Genomic DNA, 27,352 nt, shown 5'->3' on the forward strand with positions numbered 1-27,352 from the left:
ATATGTGTTAGCATACTGTATTTGTTTTTCTCTTTCTGACTTACTTCACTCTGTATGACAGACTCTAACTCCATCCACCTCATTACAAATACCTCCATTTCATTTCTTTTTATGGCTGAGTAATATTCCATTGTATATATGTGCCACATCTTCTTTATCCATTCATCTGTCGATGGACATTTAGGTTGCTTCCATGTCCTGGCTATTGTAAATAGAGCTGCAATGAACATTTTGGTACATGACTCTTTTTGACCTATGGTTTTCTCAGGGTATATGCCCAGTAGTGGGATTGCTGGGTCGTATGGTAGTTCTATTTGTAGTTTTTTAAGGAACCTCCATACTGTTCTCCATAGTGGCTGTATCAATTTACATTCCCACCAACAGTGCAAGAGTGTTCCCTTTCCTCCACACCCTCTCCAGCATTTATTGTTTGTAGATTTTTTGATGATGGCCATTCTGACCGGTGTGAGATGATATCTCATTGTAGTTTTGATTTGCATTTCTCTAATGATTAATGATGTTGAGCATTCTTTCATGTGTCTGTAGGCCATCTGTATATCTTCTTTGGAGAAATGTCTATTTAGGTCTTCTGCCCATTTTTGGATTGGGTTGTTCGTTTTTTTGTTATTGAGCTGCGTGAGCTGCTTGTAAATCTTGGAGATTAATCCTTTGTCAGTTGCTTCATTTGCAAATATTTTCTCCCATTCTGATGGTTGTCTTTTGGTCTTGTTTATGGTTTCCTTTGCTGTGCAAAAGCTTTTAAGTTTCATTAGGTCCCATTTGTTTATTTGTGTTCTTATTTCCATTTCTCTGGGAGCTGGGTCAAAAAGAATCTTGCTGTGATGTATGTCATAGAGTGTTCTGCCTATGTTTTCCTCTAAGAGTTTGATAGTGTCTGGCCTTACACTTAGGTCTTTAATCCATTTTGAGTTTATTTTTGTGCATGGTGTCAGGGAGTGTTCTAATTTCATACTTTTACATGTACCTGTCCAATTTTCCCAGCACCAGTTATTGAAGAGGCTGTCTTTTCTCCACTGTATATGCTTGCCTCCTTTATCAAAGATAAGGTGACCATATGTGTGTGGGTTTATCTCTGGGCTTTCTATCCTGTTCCATTGATCTATATTTCTGTTTTTGTGCCAGTACCAAACTGTCTTGATTACTGAAGCTTTGTAATATAGTCTGAAGTCAGGGAGCCTGATTCCCCCAGCTCCATTTTTCATTCTCAAGATTGCTTTGGCTATTCGGGGTCTTTTGTGTTTCCATACAAATTGTGAAATTTTTTGTTCTAGTTCTGTGAAAAATGCCAGTGGTAGTTTGATAGGGATTGCATTGAATCTGTAGATTGCTTTGGGTAGTAGAGTCATTTTCACAATGTTGATTCTTCCAATCCAGGAACATGGTATATCTCTCCATCTATTTGTATCCTCTTTAATTTCTTTCATCAGTGTCTTATAATTTTCTGCATACAGGTCTTTTGTCTCCTTAGGTAGGTTTATTCCTAGATATTTTATTCTTTTTGTTGCAGTGGTAAACGGGAGTGTTTTCTTAATTTCACTTTCAGATTTTTCGTCATTAGTGTATAGAAATGCAAGAGATTTCTGTGCATTAATTTTGTATCCTGCTACTTTACCAAATTCATTGATTAGCTCTAGGAGTTTTCTGGTAGCATCTTTAGGATTCTCTATGTATAGTATCATGTCATCTGCAAATAGTGACAGCTTTACTTCTTCTTTTCCAATTTGGATTCCTTTTATTTCTTTGTCTTCTCTGATTGCTGTGGCTAACACTTCCAAAACTATGTTGAATAATAGTGGTGAGAGTGGGCAACCTTGTCTTGTTCCTGATCTTAGTGGAAATGGTTTCAGTTTTTCACCATTGAGGACAATGTTGGCTGTGGGTTTGTCATATATGGCCTTTATTATGTTGAGGAAAGTTCCCTCTATGCCTACTTTCTGCAGGGCTTTTATCATAAATGGGTGTTGAATTTTGTCGAAAGCTTTCTCTGCATCTATTGAGATGATCATATGGTTTTTCTCCTTCAATTTGTTAATATGGTGTATCACATTGATTGATTTGCGTATATTGAAGAATCCTTGCATTCCTGGGATAAACCCCACTTGATCATGGTGTATGATCCTTTTAATGTGCTGTTGGATTCTGTTTGCGAGTATTTTGTTGAGGATTTTTGCATCTATGTTCATCAGTGATATTGGCCTGTAGTTTTCTTTCTTTGTGACATCTTTGTCTGGTTTTGGTATCAGGGTGATGGTGGCCTCGTAGAATGAGTTTGGGAGTGTTCCTCCCTCTGCGATATTTTGGAAGAGTTTGAGAAGGATAGGTGTTAGCTCTTCTCTAAATGTTTGATAGAATTCACCTGTGAAGCCATCTGGTCCTGGGCTTTTGTTTGTTGGAAGGTTTTTAATCACAGTCTCAATTTCAGTGCTTGTGATTGGTCTGTTCATATTTTCTATTTCTTCCTGGTTCAGTCTCGGCAGTTTGTGCATTTCTAAGAATCTGTCCATTTCTTCCAGGTTGTCCATTTTATTGGCATAGAGTTGCTTGTAGTAACCTCTCATGATCGTTTGTATTTCTGCAGTGTCAGTGGTTACTTCTCCTTTTTCATTTCTAATTCTATTGATCTGAGTCTTCTCCCTTTTTCTCTTGATGAGTCTGGCTAATGGTTTATCAATTTTGTTTATCTTCTCAAAGAACCAGCTTTTAGTTTCATTGATTTTTGCTATTGTTTCCTTCATTTCTTTTTCATTTATTTCTGACCTGATCTTTATAATTTCTTTCCTTCTGCTAGCTTTGGGGTTTTTTTGTTCTTCTTTCTCTAATTGCTTTAGGTGCAAGGTTAGGTTGTTTATTCGAGATGTTTCCTGTTTCTTGAGGTAGGCTTGTATTGCTATAAACTTCCCTCTTAGCACTGCTTTTGCTGCGTCCCATAGGTTTTGGGTCGTCGTATCTCCATTGTCATTTGTTTCTATGTATTTTTTGATTTCCCCTTTGATTTCTTCAGTGATCACTTCGTTATTAAGTAGTGTATTGTGTAGCCTCCATGTGTTTGTATTTTTTACAGATCTTTTCCTGTAATTGATATCTAGTCTCATAGCGTTGTGGTCGGAAAAGATACTTGATACTATTTCAATTTTCTTAAATTTACCAAGGCTTGATTTGTGACCCAAGATATGATCTATCCTGGAGAATGTTCCATGAGCACTTGAGAAAAATGTGTATTCTGTTGTTTTTGGGTGGAATGTCCTATAAATATCAATTAAGTCCATCTTGTTTAATGTATCATTTAAAGTTTGTGTTTCCTTATTTATTTTCATTTTGGATGATCTGTCCATTGGTGAAAGTGGGGTGTTAAAGTCCCCTACTATGATTGTGTTGCTGTCGATTTCCCCTTTTATGGCTGTTAGTATTTGCCTTATGTATTGAGGTGCTCCTATGTTGGGTGCATAAATATTTACAATTGTTATACCTTCCTCTTGGATCGATCCCTTGATCATTATATAGTGTCCTTCTTTGTCTCTTGTAATAGTCTTTATTTTAAAGTCTATTTTGTCTGATATGAGAATTGCTACTCCAGCTTTCTTTTGATTTCCATTTGCATGGAATATCTTTTTCCATCCCCTCACTTTCAGTCTGTATGTGTCTCTAGGTCTGAAGTGGGTCTCTTGTAGACAGCATATATATGGGTCTTGTTTTTGTATCCATTCAGCCAGCCTGTGTCTTTTGGTGGGAGCATTTAATCCATTTACATTCAAGGTAATTATCGATATGTATGTTCCTATTCCCATTTTCTTAAATGTTTTGGGTTTGTTATTGTAGGTGTTTTCCTTCTCTTGTGTTTCTTGCCTAGAGAAGTTCCTTTAGCATTTGTTGTAAAGCTGGTTTGGTGGTGCTGAACTCTGTCAGCTTTTGCTTGTCTGTAAAGGTTTTAATTTCTCCATCACATCTGAATGAGATCCTTGCTGGGTAGAGTAATCTTGGTTGTAGGTTTTTCTCCTTCATCACTTTAAGTATATCCTGCCACTCCCTTCTGGCTTGCAGAGCTTCTGCTGAAAGATCAGATGTTAACCTTATGGGGATTCCCTTGTGTGTTATTTGTTGTTTTTCCCTTGCTGCCTTTAATATGTTTTCCTTATATTTAATTTTTGACAGTTTGATTAATATGTGTCTTGGCGTGTTTCTCCTTGGGTTTATCCTGTATGGGACTCTCTGTGCTTCCAGGACTTGATTAACTATTTCCTTTCCCATATTAGGGAAGTTTTCAACTATAATCTCTTCAAATATTTTCTCAGTCCCTTTCTTTTTCTCTTCTTCTTCTGGGACCCCTATAATTCGAATGTTGGTGCGTTTAATGCTGTCCCAGAGGTCTCTGAGACTGTCCTCAGTTCTTTTCATTCTTTTTTCTTTATCCTGCTCTGTAGTAGTTATTTCCACCATTTTATCTTCCAGGTCACTTATCCTTTCTTCTGCCTCAGTTATTCTGCTATTGATCCCATCTAGAGTATTTTTAATTGCATGTATTGTGTTTTTCATCATTGCTTGGTTCCTCTTTAGTTCTTCTACGTCCTTGTTAAATGTTTCTTGCATTTTGTCTATTCTATTTCCAAGATTTTGGATCATCCTTACTATCATTATTCTGAATTCTTTTTCAGGTAGACTACCTATTTCCTCTTCATTTGTTAAGTCTAGTGTGTTTTGACCCTGCTCCTTCATCTGCTTTGTGTTTTTCTGTCGTCTCATTTTGCTTATCTTACTGTGTTTGGGGTCTCCTTTTCACAGGCTGCAGGTTCGTAGTTCCCGTTGTTTTTGGTATCTGTCCCCAGTGGCTAAGGTTGGTTCAGTGGGTTGTGTAGGCTTCGTGGTGGAGGGAACTAGTGCCTGAGCTCTGGTGGATGAGGCTGGATCTTGTCTTTCTGGTGGGCACGTCCACGTCTGGTGGTGTATTTTGGGGTGTCTGTGGCCTTATTATGATTTTAGGCAGCCTCTCTGCTAATGGATGGGGCTGTGTTCCTGTCTTGCTAGTTGTTTGGCATAGGGTGTTCAGCACTGTAGCTTGCTGGTCATTGAGTGATGCTGGGTCTTGATGTTGAGATGGAGATCTCTGAGAGATTTTTGCCATTTGGTATTACGTGGAGCTGGGAGGTCTCTTGTGGACCAGTGTCCTGAAGTTGGCTCTCCCACCTCCGAGGTACGGCCCTGATGCCTGGCTGAAGCACCAAGAGCCTTTCGTCCACACGGCTCAGAGTAAAAGGGAGAAAAAATAGAAAGAAAGAAAGACAGAAAGAAAGAGGCTATAATATAGTGAAGTAAAATAAAGCTATTATAAAGCAAAGCTATACAGACAAAATCTCCCCCAGAAGCATATACATATACACTCACAAAAAAAAAGGAAAAGGGGAAAAACTAATATATCCTGCTCCCAAAGTCCACCTCCTGAATTTGGGATGATTCGTTGTCTATTCAGGTATTCAACAGATGCAGGCACATCAAGTTGTTTGTGGAGTTTTAATCCGCTGCTTCTGAGGCTGCTGGGAGAGATTTCCCCTCCTCGTCTCTGTTCGCACAGCTCCTGGGGATCAGCTTTGGATTTGGACCCGCCTCTGCGTGTAGGTCGCCTGAGGGCGTCTCTTCCCCGCCCAGACAGGACGGGGTTAAAGGAGCAGCTGCTTCGGGGGCTCTGGCTCACCCAGGCCGCGGGGAGGGAGGGGTACGGAGGAGGCGGGGTGAGCCTGCGGCGTCAGAGGCCGGCGTGACGTTGCACCAGCCTGAGGTGCACAGTGCGTTCTCCTGGGGAAGTTGTCCCTGGATCACGGGACGCTGGCAGTGGCGGGCTGCACGGGCTCCCGGGAGGGGCGGTGTGGAGAGTGACCTGTGCTCGCACACAGGCTTTTTGGAGGCAGCAGCAGCAGCCCCAGCGTCTCACGCCCGTCTCTGGGGTCCGCGCTGATAGCCGCGGCTCTCGCCCGTCTGTGTAGCTTGTTTAGGCGGCGCTCTGAATCCCCTCTCCTTGCGCGCCGCGAAACAAAGAGGCAAGAAAAAGTCCCTTGCCAAGAGGCAAGAAAAAGTCTCTTGCCTCTTCGGCAGCTGCAGACTTTTTCCCGGTCTCCCTCCCAGCCAGCTGTGGTGCGCCAACCCCTTCAGGCTGTGTTCACGCCGCCAACCCCAGTCCTCTCCCTGCGATCCAACCGAAGCCCGAGCCTCCGCTCCCAGCCCCGCCCGCCCCGGCGGGGGAGCAGACAAGCCTCTCGGGCTGGTGAGTGCTGGTCAGCGCCAAGCCTCCGTGCGGGAAGTGCGGGAATCTCTCCGCTTTGCCCTCCACACCCCTGTGGCTGCGCTCTCCTCCGTGGCTCCGAAGCTTCCCCCCTCTGCCACCCGCAGTCTCTGCCCGCGAAGGGGCTTCCTAGTGCGTGGAAATCTTTCCTCCTTCACAGCTCCCTCCCACTGGTGCAGGTGCCGTCCCTATTCTTTTGTCTCTGTTATTTCTTTTTTCTTTTGCCCTACCCAAGTACGTGGGGGGTTTCTTGCCTTATGAGAGGTCTGACGTCTTCTGCCAGCATTCAGTGGGTGTTCTGTAGGAGCAGTTCCACGTGTAGATGTATTTCTACTGTATCTGTGGGAAGGAAGGTGATCTCCGCGTCTTACTCTTCCGCCATCTTCTCTCCTGCTTCTTTAATAGATTGACATTCTCAAGCTCTGGGACAATGGACAATGGGACGCTCAGTGCTCAAGGGATCATTGGTGTGGGCCTTTAAAGAGGGAGATGAGGGGAAATCTGTGTGTTTTTTTTTTTTTTTAAATTTACCATCTTAACCTTTTTTTTTTTTAATTAATTAATTAATTTATTTATTTTTGGCTGTGTTGGGTCTTCGTTTCTGTGCGAGGGCTTCCTCCAGTTGCGGCAAGCGGGGGCCACTCCTCATCGCGGTGTGCGGGCCTCTCACTATCGCGACCTCTCCTGTTGCGGAGCACAGGCTCCAGACGCGCAGGCTCAGCAATTGTGGCTCACGGGCCCAGTTGCTCCGCGGCATGCGGGATCCCCCCAGACCAGGGCTCGAACCCGTGTCCCCCGCATTAGCAGGCAGAGTCTCAACCACTGCGCCACCAGGGAAGCCCAATCTGTGTGTTTTTAAATCATTAAATATGCGACTTTTTTTATTATAAAGGTAATATATACTCATCACAGAACATTTGGGAAATATAAAAAGTAGAAGCAAGTAGTAAATGACAGGACCCAGAGCGACCACCATTATAATTAAGATATATTTACTTCCCATGTCTTTTTTTTTTTAATTAATTTATTTATTTTTAGCTGCACTGGGTCTTTGTTGCTGTGCGCAGGCTTTCTCTAGTTGCGGTGAGCGGGAGCTACTCTTCATTGCGGTGCACGGGCTCCTCATTGCGGTGGCTTCTCTTGTTTGGAGCACGGGCTCTAGGCGCATGGGCTCAGTAGTTGTGGCACGCGGGCTTAGTAGTTGTGGCTCACGGGCTCTAGAGCGCAGGCTCAGTAGTTATGGCACACGGGCTTAGTTGCTCCACGGCATGTGGGATCTTCCTGGGCCAGGGCTCGAACCCATGTCCCCTGCATTGGCAGGTGGATTCTTAACCTCTGTAACACCAGGGAAGTCCCCCCATGTCTTTTAATGTATGACCTTGGTATTATGTATTTTAAATAGTTGTTATATATGTTTTATAGTCTCTTATTTCCATTACTTCATCATACTTTACTTGTGTTGTTAGACACCCTTTGAGAATATCATTCCTAACGGCCCCTTGATATTCCTTTGTGTGGCTATATTAATTACTGTTGAGGTAACTGATTCCCTCCCTCTCTGTTTTTGTGACTATAAATAACCCTGCCACTGACATCTTTGGTCAGAAAAAAAAAAAGAGGGAAAAAACACCAACAGATCTGCATTTCAGATGACTTACTCAATTAATTCTTTTTTTCTTTATATCTTTATTGGAGTATAATTGCTTTACAATGGTGTGTTAGTTTCTGCTTTACAACAAAGTGAATCAGCTATACATATACATATATCCCCATATCTCCTCCCTCTTGCGTCTCCCTCCCACCCTCCCTATCCCACCCCTCTAGGTGGTCACAAAGCACCGAGCTGATCTCCTTGTGCTATGCGGCTGCTTCCCACTAGCTATCTATTTTACATTTGGTAGTGTATATATGTCCATGCCACTCTCTCACTTCGTCCCAGCTTACCCTCCCCCCTCCCCATGTCCTCAAGTCCATTCTCTACATTTGTGTCTTTATTCCTGTCCTGCCCCTAGGTTCTTCAGAACCATTTTTTTTCCCATATATATGTGTTAGCATACAGTATTTGTTTCTTGTATTTTCTTCATTCTGTTTCCACGATTTTGGATCATCTTTACTATCATTACTCTGAATTATTTTTCAGGTAGAAAAACTTTCTTCTTGAAAGTTTTTTCAGGAAAGTAGACTGCCTGTTGTCTCTTCATTTGTTAGGCCTGGTGGGTTTTTACCTTGCTCCTTCATCTGCTGTGTGTTTCTCTGTCTTCTCATTTTGCTTAACTTGCTGTGTTTGGGGTCTCCTTTTCGCAGGCTGCAGGTTCGTAGTTCCCATTGTTTTTGGTGTCTGCCCCCAGTGGCTAAGGTTGGTTCAGTGGCTTGTGTAGGCTTCCTGGTGGAGGGGACTGGTGCCTGTGTTCTGGAGGATGAGGCTGGATCTTGTCTTTCTGGTGGGCGGGACCACATCCGGTGGTGTGTTTTGGGGTGTCTGTGACCTTATTATGATTTTAGGCAGCCTCTCTGCTAATGGGTGGGGTTGTGTTCCTGTCTTGCTAGTTGTTTGGCATGGGGTGTCCAGCACTGTAGCTTGCTGGTCGTTGAGTGGAGCTGGGTCTTAGCATTGAGATGGAGATCTCTGGGAGAGCTTTCGCCGTTTGATATTATGTGGAGCTGGGAGGTCTCTGGTGGACCAGTGTCCTGAACTCGGCTCTCCCACCTCAGAGGCTCAGGCCTGACACCTGGCCGGAGCCCCAAGACCCTGTCAGCCACACGGCTCAGAAGAAAAGGGAGGAAAAAAGAAAGAAAGAAATAAAATAAGATAAAATAAAAAGTTATTAAAATAAAAAAAATTATTAAAAATAAAAAATTAAAGAGTAATTTAATAAAAGAAAGAAAGAAGAGAGCAACCAAACCAAAAAACAAATCCACCAATGATAACAAGCGCTAAAAACTCTACAAAAAAAAACCCAAAAAACGGAGAGACAGAACCTTAGGACAAATGGTAAAAGCAAAGCTATATAGACAATATCACACAAAGAAGCATACACATATACACTCACAAAAAGAGAAAAAGGAAAAAATATATATATATCTATATATTAAAAAAAAAAAGGAAGAGAGCAACCAAATCAATAAACAAATCTACCAATGATACTAAACTCTAAATACTAAACTAAGATAAACATAAAACCAGAAACAAATTAGATGCAGAAAGCAAACCCCAAGTCTACAGTTGCTCCCAAAGTCCACCCCCCTCAATTTTGGGATGATTCGTGTGTATTCAGGTATTCCAGAGATGCAGGGTACATCAAGTTGATTGTGGAGATTTAATCCGCTGCTCCTGAGGCTGCTGGGAGGAATTTCCCTTTCTCTTCTTTGTTCGCACAGCTCCTGGGGTTCAGCTTTGGATGTGGCCCCGCCTCTGTGTGTAGGTCGCCTGAGGGCATCTGTTCTTCGCTCAGACAGGACGGGGTTAAAGGAGCAGCTGCGTCGGGGGCTCTGGCTCACTCAGGCCGGGGGGAGGGAGGGGTACAGATGCGGGGCGAGCCTGCGGCGGCAGAGGCCAGAATGACGTTGCAACAGCCTGAGGTGCGCCGTGTGTTCTCCCGGGGAAGTTGTCCCTGGATCTCGGGAGCCTGGTAGTGACGGGCTGCACAGGCTCCTGGGAGGGGAGGTGTGGAGAGTGACCTGTGCTTGCACACAGCTTCTTGGTGGCTGCAGCAGCAGCCTTAGTGTTTCATGCCCGTCTCTGGGGTCCGCGCTGATAGCTGCGGCTCACGCCCGTCTCTGGAGCTCGTTTAGGTGGTGCTCTGAATCCCCTCTCCTTGCACACCCCGAAACAATGGTCTCTTGCCTCTTAGGCAGTTCCAGACATTTTCCCGGACTCCTCCCCGGCTAGCTGTGACACACTAGCCCCCTTCAGGCTGTGTTCAGGCAGCCAACCCCAGTCCTCTCCCTGACATCCGACCTCCGAAGCCCGAGCCTCAGCTCCCAGCCCCTGCCCGTCCCGGCGGGTGAGCAGACAAGCCTCTCGGGCTGGTGAATGCTGGTCGGCACCGATCCTCTGTGCGGGAATCTCTCCACTTTGCCCTCCGCACCCCTGTGGCTGCGCTCTCCTCCGTGGCTCCGAAGCTTCTCCCCCACCCCACCCCTGTCTCCGCCAGTAAAGGGTTTCCTAGTGCATGGAAACTTCTCCTCCTTCACAGCTCCCTCCCAGAAGTGCAGGCCCCGTCCCTATTCTTTTGTTTCTGTTTTTTCTTTTTTCTTTTGCCCTACCCAGGTACGTGGGGAGTTTCTTGCCTTTTGGGAGGTCTGAGGTCTTCTGCCAGCATTTAGTAGGTGTTCTGTAGGAGTTGTTCCACATGTAGATGTATTTCTGATGTATTTGTGGGGAGGAAGGTGATCGCCACGTCTTACTCCTCCGCCATCTTGAAGGTCTCTCCAGAATTAATTCTTAAATGAGATTATAGGATTTGATGTGTAGTGCCACATTGCAAAGCGGTTTTTAGGGCAGTTTCATCAGTCAGGGCCCAGGTAGATCTGTCTGGGTTAAGTGCTGATCTGCAAGCTGGGCAGGGGAGCAAGACCTGGAAGTTCTGAGGACCATAACAGGACCCTGGCCCGGGAAGCAGGCAAACCCGCCAGAACGGGCCCAGCGGAGGATGCAGGAGAGAGCGAAGCATTGGTTCTGGACCTTCAAAGCCTTGCTGTCCTAAGTAAGGTGTCAGACACTGGAGACAAGGGGTTCAAGTTTTCCTCCAACCTGGAGTCACCCCAATTCCATTTGAATATTATGCCCCATTATGGTCAACAGTAAGCTTTCATAATTCGGACCCCTACAACCTTAAAATTTTCAGGTTCTTCAACCCCCTTTAGAATAGCACTCCTCAAAGGTGTCCCCACCTGGTACCATCAGCATCACCTGAGAGCTTAGAAATGCAGATTCTCAGACCCATCCCATCCCTCCCCAACCCATCTCTTGTCTTGACCAGCTTTCAGGGAGATTTGTTTGAGAAGCAGTGCTCCATATGCCTTAAGAACAGTCACCTGTGTCAGAATCTCCTGGAAGCAAGGGGATGGATCAGGGTGGATGGGTGGCTGCGTGTCTTGTTAGAAGTGTAAAAGTGCAGCTTCCTAGGCCCCATCTCACACAGAAGGAATCCTCATTCCCTCTTTGGGAGTGGGGCCTGGAATCAGCATTTTTCCTAGGCACACTAGGGTAGGAAAACCATTGCTCTGAAGAACAAGTCCTCCTGTTAGCAGTCCTGTTGCCTGCTTGTGCACAGAACTTTATAGTCTCCGAGGCATGGTTGCCTCCATTATATTTCGGGGGAAGAAGGAGGAAAGGAATGAAGAAAAGGAGAGGAAGTGACTGATCAAGGTCACAGAGAGCCCCTGAGTGCTGGGACCGGTCCATCTTCTTTCCTGCCGTTCTGCAACAGCCCGGGGATAGGCACAGCGGGTGTGGGGTGACCCAGGAACCAGCCCCGCCCTCACAATCTAGCAAACGAGAAGGGCATGGGAAAGGGCCCCTCCTTTCATGCTTGCTAAGCACCCCTCCAGAGGTGCACGTGGTGCTCTGGGGACACAGGCTGGTGTTGGTGGGTGAGGGGAGAAAGCTGGATCCCAGCACCCATGCCCTGGTGACCCCAGGTTCTCATCCCTCTTTCTAAAGACTTCCCTCTTTGCACATCAGAGGGTAACTGGCACATGTTGGCCGCCCTGTTTCTAGTTTTTCGAGTACACGTCCCAGAATGAAATACGCTATAACACCCACCAGCCGGAAGGCTGCGTGGCGGTGGAGGCCGGAATGGATGTTCTCATCATGCATCTTTGCGAGGGAGCCACCCCAGAGGATCAGAAGTTCATCTTGCAGGAGGTAAGGGAGCTGTCTCACACCTTCCTTGCTGTCACTCCTGGTCCCATGGGCTGCAGAGGGGAGTCTGGAAGTAAAGCGAGTCCCTAGCAAGTCTCAGGGATGTGGCCCCTACAGGAGACCAGGAACTTCACAGCGACCCCAAGGGATCCCATGGCATCCAGCACCGATAGCAGTTTCCTTCTTTCCTCACTGTCCACTCCCTTTCAGTCTTCCTGACCTCCTTACACTTTGAGCTGCGACTGGCTGGAATGGGAAGAGGCGCTGTCCCCGATGCGTTCAGAGATCATGTGGGGTTCAAACGAGAGAAACAAATTGCCAAGTGTAAGGACATGAGGTTAGATCCAAGTAGAAGCCACTCCCGTGTCTCATTTTTCCCAGCTCTGAAGTGGGGACAATAATCACACCCTTGTCTGCCTCTAGTGAGGAGTAGATGTATGACCAGAAAGAGTCTTTGGAAGCTGTAAAGCTCTATAGACATTAATTGTTACTTGTATAATAACCAAGAAAACCTCTCTGATGGAGTTGGTTCTCTATCAGAAGAGCTATTGTTGATTTGGAACTGGGTGTTATTTCACGCCTGAAAGGCACTACCTCTACCATGTTTGCAGTAAGCCCGTGGTGGGACTCATACATCAGTCATCTCCAAAGACTCACTAAAAAAGCACTTGAGGGAATAAATCCAAAGAAAATAATTCAAAAGAAAGAATTAGTTCACTTTTATCTCAATGGAAAGCTTTCATTCCCAGCCTGGCCCCAGGGATAGAAAGATTCATCTATACTACTTATAAATGGATTAATTCTAAGTATAATTAGAAGTTGGAATATGCTTTCCTGTAGAAAGTGTTATGATTAGCAACGAAATTTGAAGGTTTCCTGGAAAAGCCAGGCACCATAGTGCTGTCTATGTGATATAAAAAATAATAGGGAAAAATATTTTTGTAAACTCCAAAAGTTTTGTCCTTCCCTTCTTTCTTCCAACTGGAAGCCATTGTAAGCCCTCAAAGAAGAGTAATGCAAGATAGAAATCATGAAATTGGTTTGAAATGTCGTTAAAATTTTACCTTAAAAATCTTTAATTTCAGTGACCATTTAAGCAAGTTTCTTTAGAAGGGTGGGAGGAGGGAAGTTTTAACTATTTACTTTCACATTATTCTAAAGGCAACTTATGAGCACCTTTAAGGGCTTTCCAGATTAATATTATTGAGATTCTTTTGCATCTAATTTTATTCCCAAGGGTTCTGTTTCCCTGGAACAGGTATGCCACTTGTTCTGCCCTTTTGCTGCTCAACCATGATGAAGTTCCTTGGGGCTGTACAGCTTACACCAGAGAGAGATGGAGGGAAGAAAATAAACTCCAGAACTTGGGGAGGGACTTGCCGAGTTAACTCAGCAACAGTTGGGGAAAGAAGAAATGGGAGAGGCGTTAGAGAGGGTCATTGTCCTTCGGGGTTTGGGAATTGGCATACTTTGCAGAACCCGCTTCCTCTCTGGTGACCTGTCCTCTCACCCAGCTGGTCTGTGGCTGAGCTGGGACTAAAGCCAAGTTTCCTGATTCTCCACTTAAATACATAGGAGAAAGAGACTACCAGAGATGGAATTAGTTGACCTAAGAGAAGTGGAAGAGATTAATAAAGGGTCTTTGGTCCTGGTTACCCTGAAGGAAAAGAACATCAGTAAGGGTGAGATATAGGGTCTGACCGATCCCAGAATGGCCAGCAGGTGGCACCATCGGCCCTGACGGTAGAGTCAAGGACCCCATGAAGAGCTCCGGGGAGAGACAAGCATGACATACGTTTCTACAAGCCTGGCCCTCTCTATGCACAGACAGTCATGGGCTGCCTTCATACCTGCAGACACTCATTACTCAATAAATATTTCTGAAATAATAAAAATCACCCTGAGCACTTAACAACACATTTTAAGGAAAAGATACTTTCTGAGGAATTGCTTATAATTATCTTGAACACCCAATGTCTATTATCTTTTGTAGGATGGTTCTTTATTTCATGTACAGTCCAAGAAATGTGTTCAGGCTGAGAGGAAGGAATTGAGCGACAGTTTTGTACCACTCTTACGAGACTGTACCAACTCAGATCGTCAGAAATGGTTCTTCAAGGAACACATGGTATGAAATGTCACTGTACTACGGAGTCCATCTAGAGGAGATGGGGGGAGCCCCTGGACTCCGTGTTTAACAGACTTACCTAAGCACAGAGACAGACACACCAAAAACTTGGCTGCTCCTCTTTTCATAAGGAAATCATTTTGTGATTTGTGAAAGTGATGTTGGCTTTAATAAAAATGTGAATAAGCTTTGTACTGATTTTGAAAACTTTAAAATTGTTCCCAAATACCCTGTTTTCAAAGGGTAGTCATAAAATGTTAACTCCAGGTATTCAGAGAATTAAAAGCTTTAACTATTTTTCTATCAAGATGTATATTCTACTGTCATGTCTTTTTATTCCCCTTAACAAAAAGGTAAATATTTTATTTTGATATTTGAAAGGATTCCCAGGTATGAAGATGTTTGCATGGAAGTTAGACTCATGCAATGTACTTTGCATAAATTGATAATACCTCAAACATTGGGTTAGATTTTTCTCATTGTAGATAGGTGGACACTGGAACATTATATTGATTCCTTCAGGTCATTGAGTTAATCTAGATTTATTTAATAAAGGATGCTACTTGGTTATGTGTTGCTGTCATAGTCAAAACTTTATGTTAGTCAAAGAGCACTCACCAAAGCTGAAACTTCAAGGGAACAATTTGATGTCCTGGGCTAATATAAACTTCAACTGCACAGAGTGGACTTCTGACAATGCCTAGCTATGGGATGGCTGGCTACTTTTAGTAATTACCACAATGACTTTAAAACATTTTGATATCATTTTTAATTTTTATCACACATTAGTGTCAGGGAGAAATGTAATGCTGTATGTGAAATTCAGTTTTCAGATTTGTTCATTAATAATATTTGGCCATTTCAATCCATGTTAGATTTTGTGCCGCAGCAGCTGTTGCAGTTTCTCTTCATAATTCTGATTTGTGAACGATCCCAGATCTACTTCTGAGATCTTGTCAACTTGATGAAGTCAATATGAGTGATTTTTTTACAAAAAGCAAGAACATTGCCAATCTTTGTTTTTGCAGTCAGTCAGATGTGAGAGATGACACATGTCTTCAATTGATTAAAAAGCATCAAATTTTGTCTCAGGCTCTTTTTTACACATTCCCCTCTGAGGGATGCAGTTTAACAATTAGCCAGGAACAAATTCAGTTGACCTGGCTTGGATCAATCTGATGCATCTTAACCACTCTGAACTTCAGTTAATTCATCTGTGCAATGAGAATAATGAAACCAAGCTTGTGGGGCACTTGTGAGGATTAAATGACATAGAGCAGGTGAGGGCTTAGCTTAGTCCCTGGCATACAGTATGGGTTCATTAAATTTCTGTTTTCAAAAATGCACTTTATAAAATGTGAAGCACAGTAAACATCAGTAGGTGTTTATTCAAAAATAAATATTAAATAATTTAGTTATTTTATCTTTACAGGATTAAATAGCTCCTCAGCAGGCAGGAATACGATATGAACTCCTTCCAGCACAGCTCAGTTCTCCTGTAAATGTAATATGCTGTGAGGCCAGAGCTTCCCTCCTCCATTGTGGTAACTTATAAAGCAGGTGAGATGCCCCCTCGGCCTGTAATGGAGGTAAGAAGTCCTGCCCTGACCCCTCCTCCCGCCCTTCCTGTAGTGTCAGTCTGAGCTCCATTGAAGGGGTGTCAGCCCCTCCCAGGGTATAGGAAGACAGTTCAGGCAGACAGAAAATTAATGCTGATCAAATTCATAATGAGTGCTGGGAGTCTACACAAGCATTTTTGGGTGTGTTCACCGAGCACTGCTGGTAATTAGCTTTGCTTGAGAAGTCATCCCTCTTACACTCGCCGGCAGTTTCTATGTGGTAATTTTTAGGATGGAAGAACTAATAAAAATATTCAGGGTGTCCAGGAAGATATTTTCAGACTCTAAGGCAATTTACAATATTTTGAGGAATCTTCCCTTCACTAATGGATGAGGAGTCTCAGCCTGGGCAGGTCTCCACCTGCCCCACTGGAAGGTGTGGATTGGCCTCCAGTCCTGTTGTGTGGAGGCAGGATCCTGGGGGCCAGCCCCAGCTGTGGTAGGTTGCTTCACCTGCTAGCACTCATTTCCTCATCTGCATGATATGGATAAGAATGTCCTCTGTTAAGTTCTCAGATATATTTTTTAGTTACTTTTTTAGCAGTTGCCCTAAGGGATTATATTATGCTTCCTGGATTTATTACAATCTTCTTCATTCTTAGTATTGAGTTAATTCCAGTAAAATTTAGCAAATTTGTATCAGTATAGCTCCTATGTCCTCCCCTGTGCTATTATGGACATATATGTTACATCTATATGTTATAAACTCAGTAACAGAGTGGTTTATGTCTTGCTTTAAATAGTAAGAGAAAAAGAAAAAATATGCACATACAATATACACACAGTCTCTTATATTTACCCATCTATGTACCATTTTCCATGCTCTTCATTACTTCCTGTGAATCTGAGTAACCCTCTGGTGTAATTTTCTTTCAGCATAAGGCCTTTCTTTGGTATTTCATCTAGGATAGATATGTTAGCAATAAATTCTCTCAGTTTTTGTTTATTTGGGAATGATTTTATTATGCTTTCAGTTTTTGGAAAGATAGTTTAGCTGGATATAGAATGCTAGTTGACAAGGTGTTTTTTCTTTCAGCACTGTGAATTTGGGATTACACTACCATAGTGTCACCATTGTTTTGACTGAGAGGTCATCCATTAATCATTTTGTTACCTGTATGGGATGAGTCATTTTTCTGTTGCTGCCTTTAAGATGTTCTCTTTGTCTTTCAGCAGTTTAAGATTTGTGTAAATGTGGTTTGTATTTATTGTACTTGGAGTTCGTTGAGCTTGAAATGTAATTTAATGTTTTAAAAATCAATTTGGGAAGGTTTTAGCCATTATTTCTTCAAATATTTTTTCTGCCCCTTTCTCTATTCTTCAAATTGGATAATTTCTGATGATCTATCTTTAAATTCACTGATTTCTTCTGTCAAATCAAACCTACTATTGAGCTATGTAGTCATTTTATTCCAGTAGTCATTTTTCATAGTCATTTTTTTTCAACTCTGAATATCCATTTGGTTCTTTTTGGTAGTATCTGTTTCTCTGTTGAGATTTCCTATATATTGACTCATTGTTAGCATATTTTCCTTTAGTTCTTTGATTATAGTTTTCTTTAATTATTTGAATATATTTTTAACAACTGCTTTGAAGCCTTTGTAACTTAGCAGCTTAAAATGTTAAATATATTATCTTACAATTCCTGTAGGTCAAAAGTTTGCACATGGCTTTTTTTTTTTTTTTTTGGCTGTGTTGGGTCTTCGTTGCTGCACGCGGGCTTTCTCTAGTCGCGGCGAGCAGGGGCTACTCTTCATTGCAGTGCACAGGCTTCTCATTGCAGTGGCTTGTCTTGTTGCAGAGCATGGGCTCTAGGTGCTCGGGCTTCAGTAGTTGTGGCTCGCGGGCTCTAGAGTGCAGGCTCAGTGGTTGTGGCGCACGGGCTTAGTTGCTCCACGGCATCTTCCCAAACTAGGGCTCGAACCCATGTCCCCTGCATTGGCAGGCAGATTCTTAACCACTGTGCCACCAGGGAAGTCCCTTGCACATGGCTTGACTGGATTCTCTGCTCAGGGTCTCCCAAGGCTTCAGTCAAGGTGTCCACCACGGCTGTGATCTCATCTGTGATCTCACTGATTGTTGGCTGAATTCAATTTCTTGAGGCTGTAGAACTGAGGACCTCAGCTCTAAAAGGTCATTTTCCATTCCCTGCCATATGGCCTTCTACACAACATGACAGTTTTCTTCTTCAAGGCCAGTAGGAGAGTGTCTGTTGCTGATTCTTATCTCTTTTAAGTTCTCACTTGATCTGGTCAGGTTGACCCAGGATAATCTTCCTTCTGTTAACTCAGAAGTCAACTGATTAGGGACCTTAATTACATCCAGGTAATTCCTTCTCTGGAGTGATATGCCATTATATTCACAGATCCTGCACACACTCAAGGGGAGGGGATTATATTTGGCATGTATACCAGGAGGCAGGAATCTTGGGGGGTCATCTTAGAATTCTGCCTATCACTGTCCACCTTTGATCCCCAATAATTCACATCCCTTACACCCAAAATACATTCACTCCCTCCCAAGGTTTCCAAGAGTCTCATCTCATTACAGCATGAGTTTAAAGTCTAAATTTTCATCATCTAAATCTAGATCTCATCAGATCATCTAAATCTAGATCTCATCAGCTAAAAGTCCAAAATCTAAATCAGGTCCAGGTCCAGGTGCAGCTCCTGGGTATCATTTCAGTATATGCAGCTGCTAGTACACTGTTGCTCTCCATCTGTTACACTGAAGAGGCCATTTATCCACCCCAATACTACCAACATACAGTTGTAGGAAGGCATAGGATAATGTTTATAGATATTTTGGCTCAAACAGGGGAAAGTGAAAGTCAAAATGAGTCATGGGTCCATAATTGTTTTGAAATCAGGTAAGTGTTTGACTTTTCTTGATTCAATTTCAAGACCTGGGAATAATCATCAGGGACTTTTGGCTCTGGACACGTGGTTCCACCTTCTTGTCATCCTTACTCTTTTATGTTTGCAGCTGAGTAGTTTTGTGAGCCTGCTTCCCACCAGTAGAATTTTGGGTGTCCAACCTCCTCTTTTCATTTTGTTCTTTCTTTCTCTGTCCCATTTAGTCCAAGCTGGCAGGATTTCTTTTCTTTCTTTCTTTTTTTTTTTTTTAGTATTTATTTATTTATATATTTATTTGGCTGTGCTGGGTCTTAGTTGTGGCATGCGGGATCTAGTTCCCTGATCAGGGATCAAACCTGGGCCCCCTGCATTGGGATCATGGAGTCTTAGCCACTGGACCACCAGGAGAGTCCCCAAGCTGGTAGGATTTCTGCTGAGATAATTCTCAAGAACTTTGTGGTCTTGCATGGATTCACCGCTTTTCACTCCATTAAACAGAAGCCACATCCACTAGATCTTTTCAAACAAATCCCTTTTCTCTCTTGGCCTCCTGTTGAGAAGCCTGAGTGATAATGACCTTAAGCTTCCTGGATGCCCCTGGTGTAGTCAAGAAGATCCATGACATGCACACACTCTTTATCTCTTAAAAGGGCCCTTTGTGTGACTGAACGTTCTGAGCTGTTGATCTTTCTGGGGTTTTAACAAAAGATTGTACAGTCACACACTCAGTCTTTTCTCTATGCCACATTTTCAGTAGCCATTCTGATTTTTAGCCTCTTTTGCCATCTGGAGAGGCTGAAAATTTTCTAAATAATTCAGTCCTTCTTAATTTTTATATGACAGTTTTCCCTCTGAATAATCTCTCTCCTCTTTCACTTTACCATAAGCAGCAAGAAGAAACCAGGCAGCATCTTCAGCATGGCTTGGAAATCTCCTTAGCTATATAACTAGGTTCATCCCTTAAAAATTCTACATAACTGCTGGAGACGATTTTGCTAAGCTTTCTGCCACTATATAATAAGGATCTCCTTTTTCCACTTTCTAATAACATGTTCCTCACTTTCTTCTTAACCTTCACCAGCAGCATCCTCAACATTTATATTTCTGCTAACAGTCTGTTTAATTAAGGAAATTTAAGCTTTCTCTATTATGTGCTGCAGAATTCCTCCAGCTTCCTCCTACTGCCCAGTTCTAAAGCTGCTCCTGCATTTGAGGTATTTGTTACAGTGTCATCTCACTCCCAGCTACCAAAATCTTTATTAGTTTTCTATTGCTGCGTAATAGATTGGCTCAAATATAGTGGCAAATATAGTGGTTCCTGTAGGTCATAAGTCTGGACATGGCTTAGCTGGGTTCTCTGCTCTGGATCTCGCTGGCTGAAATCAAAGTCTTGGCCAGGGCAGCTACCTCATCTGGGACTTGGTCTCTTCTTCCAAGCCCACTGTTTGTTGGCAGAATTCAGTTCCTTGAGGTCGTGGGACTGCAAACCTCAGCCTCTAGAGGTCGCTTGCTGAGAGATTCTCCTGCTGGCTTTGAAGAAGTCAGCTGCCATGTTGTGATGGGCCATGTGGCTGGGACCTGAGGTGGCCTCTGGGAGCTCAGAGTGGTCAAGTTCATGTTGAATTTGTGGAAACAAAGACATCAGTATGATTATTACATTAATAACAATGTAGACAATGCAGGTGCATTTTGAAACTCTGGTTCAGGGATGCCCATCTCATCAGATGCAGATGCCTACTTACCATTCCAGAAGATTCCTTTTTGAAAACTTGTAAAAATTCCCAAGAACCTGAACCTTCATTGCATGACAGTCTCCTTACATGTGAGTTGGGAAGGATTTGTTTTATTTATATGGGTCAATTCTGGATATGTGTTAAAGGGAAATTTCCTGCGCTAACTAGCTTCCCTTTTCCCCTCCTATGAAAGCAGTACTTTTCACAATTTAATGTGCGTGGGAATCACTTGACATCTTGTTAAAAGGTAGATTCAGGTTCAGTAGTTCTGGGATTGGCCTGGAGATTCTGCATTTCTCACAAGCACGCGGATGGTGCCGGTGCTGCTGCTCTGTGGATCAAATTTAGAGTAGCAGATTGTTCAAGCGAGAATAAGAATGCAGGTCCTGGTTGCCTGGTCACTGGTGTCTATTCTCACACACACACTAGATGGTGTTGTCAGCTCAGGAAATATCATAATGCTTTAGTTGCGGGCGTGTCTGTTGATCTAAAAAATCCCTCCAAATCTCAGGTCTATGGGATGCAGACCTGGAAGGCACCCAGAGATCATCCTTTGCCCAGTGTAGCTGATGGGTGGAGGTGGGAATGAGGCCCATGAGGGAAGGGGGTTGCCTGAGATCACACAACAAGTTAGGGACAGCGTTTTCTTTGTCAATACCTGTCAGTCTATGTAGTAATCAGTGTTCTAAATTTGGCCTGGGTGTGTTTTCCTTAAAGTGTTAAATTGGTACTCCTTTTATAAAAAATTGTATCTTCAAATATTGGCTTTGCTGTATTACATTAAATTATAAAGGAAAATTAGTTTCCTATCTTGATAAGAAGTTCTAAAGACTTTGCCACATGGTTTGTTGTATCATAGCCGCAATGTTTATTTAGCAAGTGGGGTTGGAAATGCTGGCCTCTTACAGTCTCCTAATGTTTGTGAGATTTAATGCACTGTACACCAAATTTCTCACACTTATACACAACTTTAGAGTTTCGTTTTCAAGAGTTTTGTTTTGTTTGCTCCTATAAAGTCAACTGAGTGAGGATTGCTGTCTCCTTTTTATTATCAGCATCTGCTGATAATATTTTCAGCATCTGCCCATCCCCAATTTAAAGGTGAGGACAGTGAGGCTCAGAGAGTGTAGGGAACTTGTCTCAGGTCACACAGCTAATCAGTGGCAGTGGTAGAATTGAACCCAGATGGTCTTACTCCAGAGCTCAGTTGTAACTGCTGGGACCTGGTACCTCCTGGAGGGGAGGGGAGGCGACTTGCCCAAGCCAGGCAGCTCGTACACCCTGGCCACAGCCCTCCCCTCACTCTTAGTCCAGTTACAGCACACTGCTGGTCATGGCACGAGAATTAATGAGAGTCTGTCCTGCTTGGAGAGTGCAGGGGTCACAGCAGAGTCACGTCTCTGGGCAAGTGCCAAGTCAGGGAGCAGAGCCAGGCATAGAGCTCCAGGCTCAGAGCCACTGGGGGCGCAGACCTGCTCCTCCAGGTGCCATTGTCCTGGTGGACTCCGTTTTGCCCACGCCCACACTCTGCCCTCTTTCTCTTTAAAACCAGGCAAGAGTAGGAAGGCAGGATTCAAGAAGAGGGTGGGGGGTGTTTCTTCAGTTTCCCCTCTGAGATTCTTGCTGCAAAGCCAAGGAAGCCCACAGTCTGTGGCCAGATCCCCTGCGGTTGCCCCATCCAGCACTTTGCTGTCTTTGGAGGGTTTAAAGCCTGTGGGACTGAGAGTTCTGTCCCATCTGCCATGTCATGATTGCTCTGTGAATCATCTCGAACCTTCTTTTACAAGGCAAGGGTCAGTGGAACTGATTGCTCATCGGACTGTTAAGATGGTTATTTCAGTGTCCTAAAAAGAAATTGCCCAATGGGTGTGTCTATTGGGCAGCTCTGGTTATTAACTCAAGAGTGCACAGCGCCACTGGATTCTGTCTGCCAACTGTTATAAAAGGAAGCAAGTTACTGGGTTATAGAATTTGCAGGGACTTTACAAGTCATGTGTTCAACTCCCTCCTAAGCAGGAGTCCCTCCTTGTCCCCAGCAGTGGCCAGCCAGCCCTAGCTTGCCCACTGCTGGTGGGGTGATGCTCCCCCCTTCACAGGTCATCCGTTGTGTTCTTGGACAACTTCTTACGAGGCTGAAATCTGTCTCTCTGTAGCCTCCTTATTGCTCTGGACCCCCCGCTTGGAGGCCACCCAGCATGTGTGCTCTCTCTGCCCCTCAGAGATTCAAGGAGAGAGGATATGTGTCTCAGTCTTCTCTCCTCCAGGCTGTCAGCCCTCCCTTCTTCAAAACATCATGGAATGTGGTTTTCACTGGAGTTCTGTGAGGGAGTAAAGATAGAAGCTTGCATTAAATTTTCTGCATTTAACCGAAGGTCAAGACTCCATTCCCCATCCCTGCAGAGAAGTCTCATCTAGCTCAGGATCCCCCAAATGTTCTGAGGGCAGTGAAACGACATTAGTGGGCTATAGGGTGGGACAGCAAGAGCGAGAGAAATGGTATAAGAGAAACTTCATTTTCCATAATAGGAAGTCAGTAATAATGGTCTAAAACTGAAAAATCGTGAGAGAGCAGGGCTAATGTGTTATTTGAAGTTCTGAGGCAAATACTGGAAGAAATTGCTGAAAATGTTGAGAGGAGGGGCTCTCTTGAGAGCCAGATCTGGGTAGGGTTGGGGAGGGGTGGGACAGGGGACTGCTGATTTTATTATAAACCTTGAGTACTATTAGGCTTTTTAAGCTAAGTACATGTACTTAAGCTAAGTATATTTGTTGAAAATTATCTTTAAAAATTCTCCCAAATGGAGTCTGGGCTCAAAGTCTTGTTAGTAGGGAAACAATTAGGGGCCTAGGTTTGGCTTTATTTGGCAGGGTAGATTTAAAAGACGTTGGGATATGTGGTAGGACAGACCTGGATATAAATTTGGTCTGGTGAACTTGCCAGCTTTGTGACTTTGGGCAAGTTACTTAACCTCTCTGAGCCACAGTTCCTCATCTGTAAAATAGAGGCAGTGCTAGGAGCTAACTCTAAGGGGTTGTGAGGATTAAATGAGATGAGGCAGGCTCAGGGCACCCAGCAGAATAGGGGCTTAGGGACCATTTCCTGACCACAGATTCTCTGTTGCTTGATCCCAGAGATATCCCGAGAACCAGAGCAGCTGTCAGAAAAAACACGTATCTCAACTCCCACCCGCAGAATGTTTGCTCTTCGTAGCAGTCCTGGATTCAGTGCCTTATGGCAGAACAAACAAGCAGGAGTCCTTAGTGGTTCCTAGTCCTCCTTCCCTCTCCATCCTCAAGGAAATTAGCTTTTTAACCCTTCTCCTCTCATAACTAGTTCATCTCTGGGAAAACTTTGAACCCAAGAGCAGCAGGGGGTTGGGGGTCACTTCAGTCCAATCTTTTTGCCATGAAGTGGGGGCACTGCTCCTCGAGAGGGACCAAGAAGGGGGCCACCAGGCCAGTTCATCCTCTGTGCCTGCGGGTGGGGGACAGGAGCAATAGCCTCAGCCTCTCTGCAAAACCCTAGCAGGCCACGGGATTTGGAAGACTCGGGGAGCTTGTCCCGAGGTAGACTAGGCCCAGCTCACTCCTTTTGGAACCATAAACTGAGGCAAAATAAAACTGCCTTTTCTGGGTAGGATTCTGGACAGTTCTGGGAACTTGACTGCAAAACAAATTGATTTATGGGGATCCAGCTGTGAGGAACTGTACAAAACAGGGATCAGAGGAGATGTACTCCAGATGTGGCTTCATTAAGGGCAGGGGTAGAACAGTGGGGTTGAAAGACTTCCGAGGTCCATTGGGCCATGGAGACTTTGAGAAAGTATGGCCAAGGGCCTGTGGCTTCCAGCTGCTGATTCCGAGCTGTAAAACAGCTTAGAACTCATTCTGTCCAACCTCTTGAAACTACAGATGGGGACCCCAAGGCCCAGAGAGGGAAGGGGCTTACCCAGCATCACACATGGAGGGGAGACAAGGCTGGACCCAGAAGCCACATCTGCTGCTGCCGGTACCAACATCTGTCTCATCACCCACCCCTGCCTCTCACTCCTGCCTTTTAGAATCCAGCCCAAGGTTGTTTTCTTAATCAAAAGTTGAGGGAAGACTTAACTCTGCCACACTCTGATGGTAAGTTGCCCAGTGAGGAGACCAGGCTCACCCTGATGCTGGGGGGAAAGCTCCCTCCCCACTTCACGGGCTGCTGAGACCCTGGGTGACACCTTCTGTTGAAGCAGTCGGTCCCTGTGCTTCTGGAGCTGGAAGTGGTACTTTGTCAGGTGCCTGTTCCCTGTCCTCTGAGGGTGAGGGCAGGATGCCCTCCTACTGCATTGCCTGTATTGGGAATGAATTTCAGTTTTTTTTTAATGCAGTTTTTTAAAAATATTACAGCCATTATTTATTTATTTTATTTGGCCATGCCTCAGGGCACGTGGGATCTTAGTTCCCCGACCAGGGATCGAACCTGTGCCCCCTGCATTGGAAGTGTGGAGTCATAACCACTGGACCGCCAGGGAAGTCCCAGATTTCAGTTTTCTGAAGCTTGGAAATGAGATTCACGTTTGGCAGAATCTCGAATCAAGTCTGGTCTCCCACTTCTACTACAGCATTCCTGACATGTCTCTCTTTTTTTAAATTTTTAAATATTTATTTATTTATTTATTTGGTTGTGCTGGGTCTTAGTTGCAGCAGGCAGGCTCCTTAGTTGTGGCTCGAGGGCTCCTTAGTTGCGGCTCACTGGCTCCTTAGTTGTGGCATGCAAACTCTTAGTTGCGGCATGTGCATGGGATCTAGTTCCCCAGCCAGGGATCAAACCGAGGACCCCTGCATTGGGAGCATGGAGTCTCAACCACTGAGCCACCAGGGAAGTCCCATCTTCTTTTTTTTTTTTAAACACTTTATTTTTTCCAGATTATTAAAAAATATATATGCTCAGCTGAAAATTTGGAAACTGCAAGAATATAAAGAAATCACTTAAGTTCTCACAACCCAATGACAGCACCATTTGGAAGCATTTCCTTCCAGTCTTTTTTCATTGTTACAATTCCTTTTATTTGGCTGGAATTGGCTCAATATTAGCTTTTGCCAAATGAACATCGTTCTGTCCTTTGGGGAAATGCAGAATTAGTCTCCTTCCTCTGCCTATAACAGGGGTGTAGATGTGTGACAACAATATGCACCCCCAGATTCTTCCCTCCTCTAGGAGAAAACCACAACTCCATTTTAAATGCCAAGGTTTTTAACAGTTATGGTCATTGCCATTTATTAAGAGCGTGCTACTTAAAAGGCACTGAACTAATATTTTCATACATTGTTTAATCTTCACGACAGTCTTACAAAGGAGGTATTTTCTAGCTTCAATTTATAGAGGAAGAAACTGAGGCTCAGAGAGAATGGGTCCAATTTGAACTGATGGGAATTGAGTTCAGTGAGATTATCACCTCCCTTAATCTGGCCTTTTTATCTTTATTAATGCAGCCTTACTAAAACTGCCTCTTGAATGCCAGACTTGCAAATCACACCTTTACATTTGTTCCTGACAAATTTATCTCCTTGATTCTGGCCCACAAAGATCTTTTTTTTTTTTTCTCTTGTGATAATCTCTCTGATGCAACATGACTCATGTAGAATTCCTAGCAATGATTTAAAAAAAAGGAAAAGAAAGCCCTCCTAGCACAGTGCCTGGCACATAGTACTCTCCCAGTACCTGGTTGCTATTATTATTATATGAGGTGGGTGACACTGTTTGTTTGGTTACCTGGGTTTCCCTCTGTTCCCCACAAAACACAGAACAATGTGCTAAAAGTAGCATCGTGCTAAGGAGGGGTCCATCCACCGTGGCTGGTCTCTGAGATGGCTTCTAGAACATCCTTCCTTTCCAGCTGTTGGCAGAAACAAGAAGCCAAAAAGATGCTCCCTTGAATTTGGACCCCTCTGCCCCATGCCTGGCCCTGCCCTTCCCCTGGGGTCTCATCATCCCAGCCGGTGGTTGATATGGTAGGTCTGTCTTTGGTGCGAAGGGCCCCCTTCCCCCCACCAGCCTCCCAGCCCATGACGTGGCAGCCTGCCTTGCCGTTGCTCCTGCTGCTGCCCTCAGAAGAGACATTCCTTTTAGCGGCGTGGAGCTGTCAAAGTGGATTTTAAAATATGGGTTGTATTTTATTGTAATTTTTGGTTGTTTTCTAAATTTGGTCGCAATCATGTCGTCTTGTTCTAAAAAGAGAGGGAGGAAGCAGCTGCCCTCTGGGAAGGCTTCAGAGAGGAGAAGGAAGGGAAGAAAGCTCTCAGGCTTCCCTGCTAATTGTTCTGCTTCCTTCCTGAGCTCTCGAAAGCCCTCTCTGTGGGAGTAGAAGGGACAGATGTGGACTTGAAGATGCCCGCATGGTCTCCCTGACCTGGGAACTTCATGGAGGGCAGACTGTCACCGGCCCCTGATGACACTCACCAAGGCTACTGGCCCCGTACAAGTGCCAGACAACACCGACCCTGTTCCCACCTGGACCCAGGAGATTATGATTCAAGGTGGAAACAGAGAGATGGGAAGAGCCTGAAGAAAGGGCTGATCTCGTCTTCCTCAGAGAGGGGTGACATCTGTGCCATCTTGAAAGGCTGAGCAGCCTGTGGATAGGTAGGGGGAAGGCGGTCCAAGGGGAGGGCAGCCTGGCCAGGAATGGCGGGCAGTGGTGTTACTGGAATGTGAGGAAGAGAGGCTGGGAGGTGAGGCCAGGTCCTGGCAGGGTCCACATCTTGTGGGGGGCTTGGATGCCAAGCGGAGGAGTTTAGAGGTCATCCTGGAGGCAACGAGGAAAAATGGTCTTTGCAGTCAGGACAAGACTGCAGCTGGCCGAGGGGCAGCTTCCTCCCA

At 44.3% G+C, this 27,352-nt stretch overlaps 1 protein-coding gene across 2 annotated transcripts in view; it reads left to right on the top strand.

The window, feature by feature from the left end:
• GALNT12 (polypeptide N-acetylgalactosaminyltransferase 12) overlaps window positions 1-27,034 on the top strand; it is a 58,053-nt gene extending 31,019 nt beyond the window's left edge. The window contains exons 9-11 of one of the 2 annotated variants that reach the window (XR_005020450.1): window positions 12,012-12,158; window positions 14,149-14,550; window positions 27,022-27,034. Coding sequence is in view for 1 of the 2 variants with exons in the window: in XM_036856819.1 (XP_036712714.1) it covers window positions 12,012-12,158; window positions 14,149-14,289 (288 nt within the window). In the remaining variant the exon portion in view is untranslated. Of the gene's footprint in view, window positions 1-12,011; window positions 12,159-14,148; window positions 14,590-27,021 lie in introns of those variants that run through there. The other variant, XM_036856819.1, reaches the window with a different exon arrangement.
• Window positions 27,035-27,352: the final 318 nt, after the last annotated feature.

Source organism: Balaenoptera musculus, chromosome 6, assembly GCF_009873245.2.
Source record: "Balaenoptera musculus isolate JJ_BM4_2016_0621 chromosome 6, mBalMus1.pri.v3, whole genome shotgun sequence".
Classification (NCBI taxonomy): Eukaryota; Metazoa; Chordata; class Mammalia; order Artiodactyla; family Balaenopteridae; genus Balaenoptera; species Balaenoptera musculus.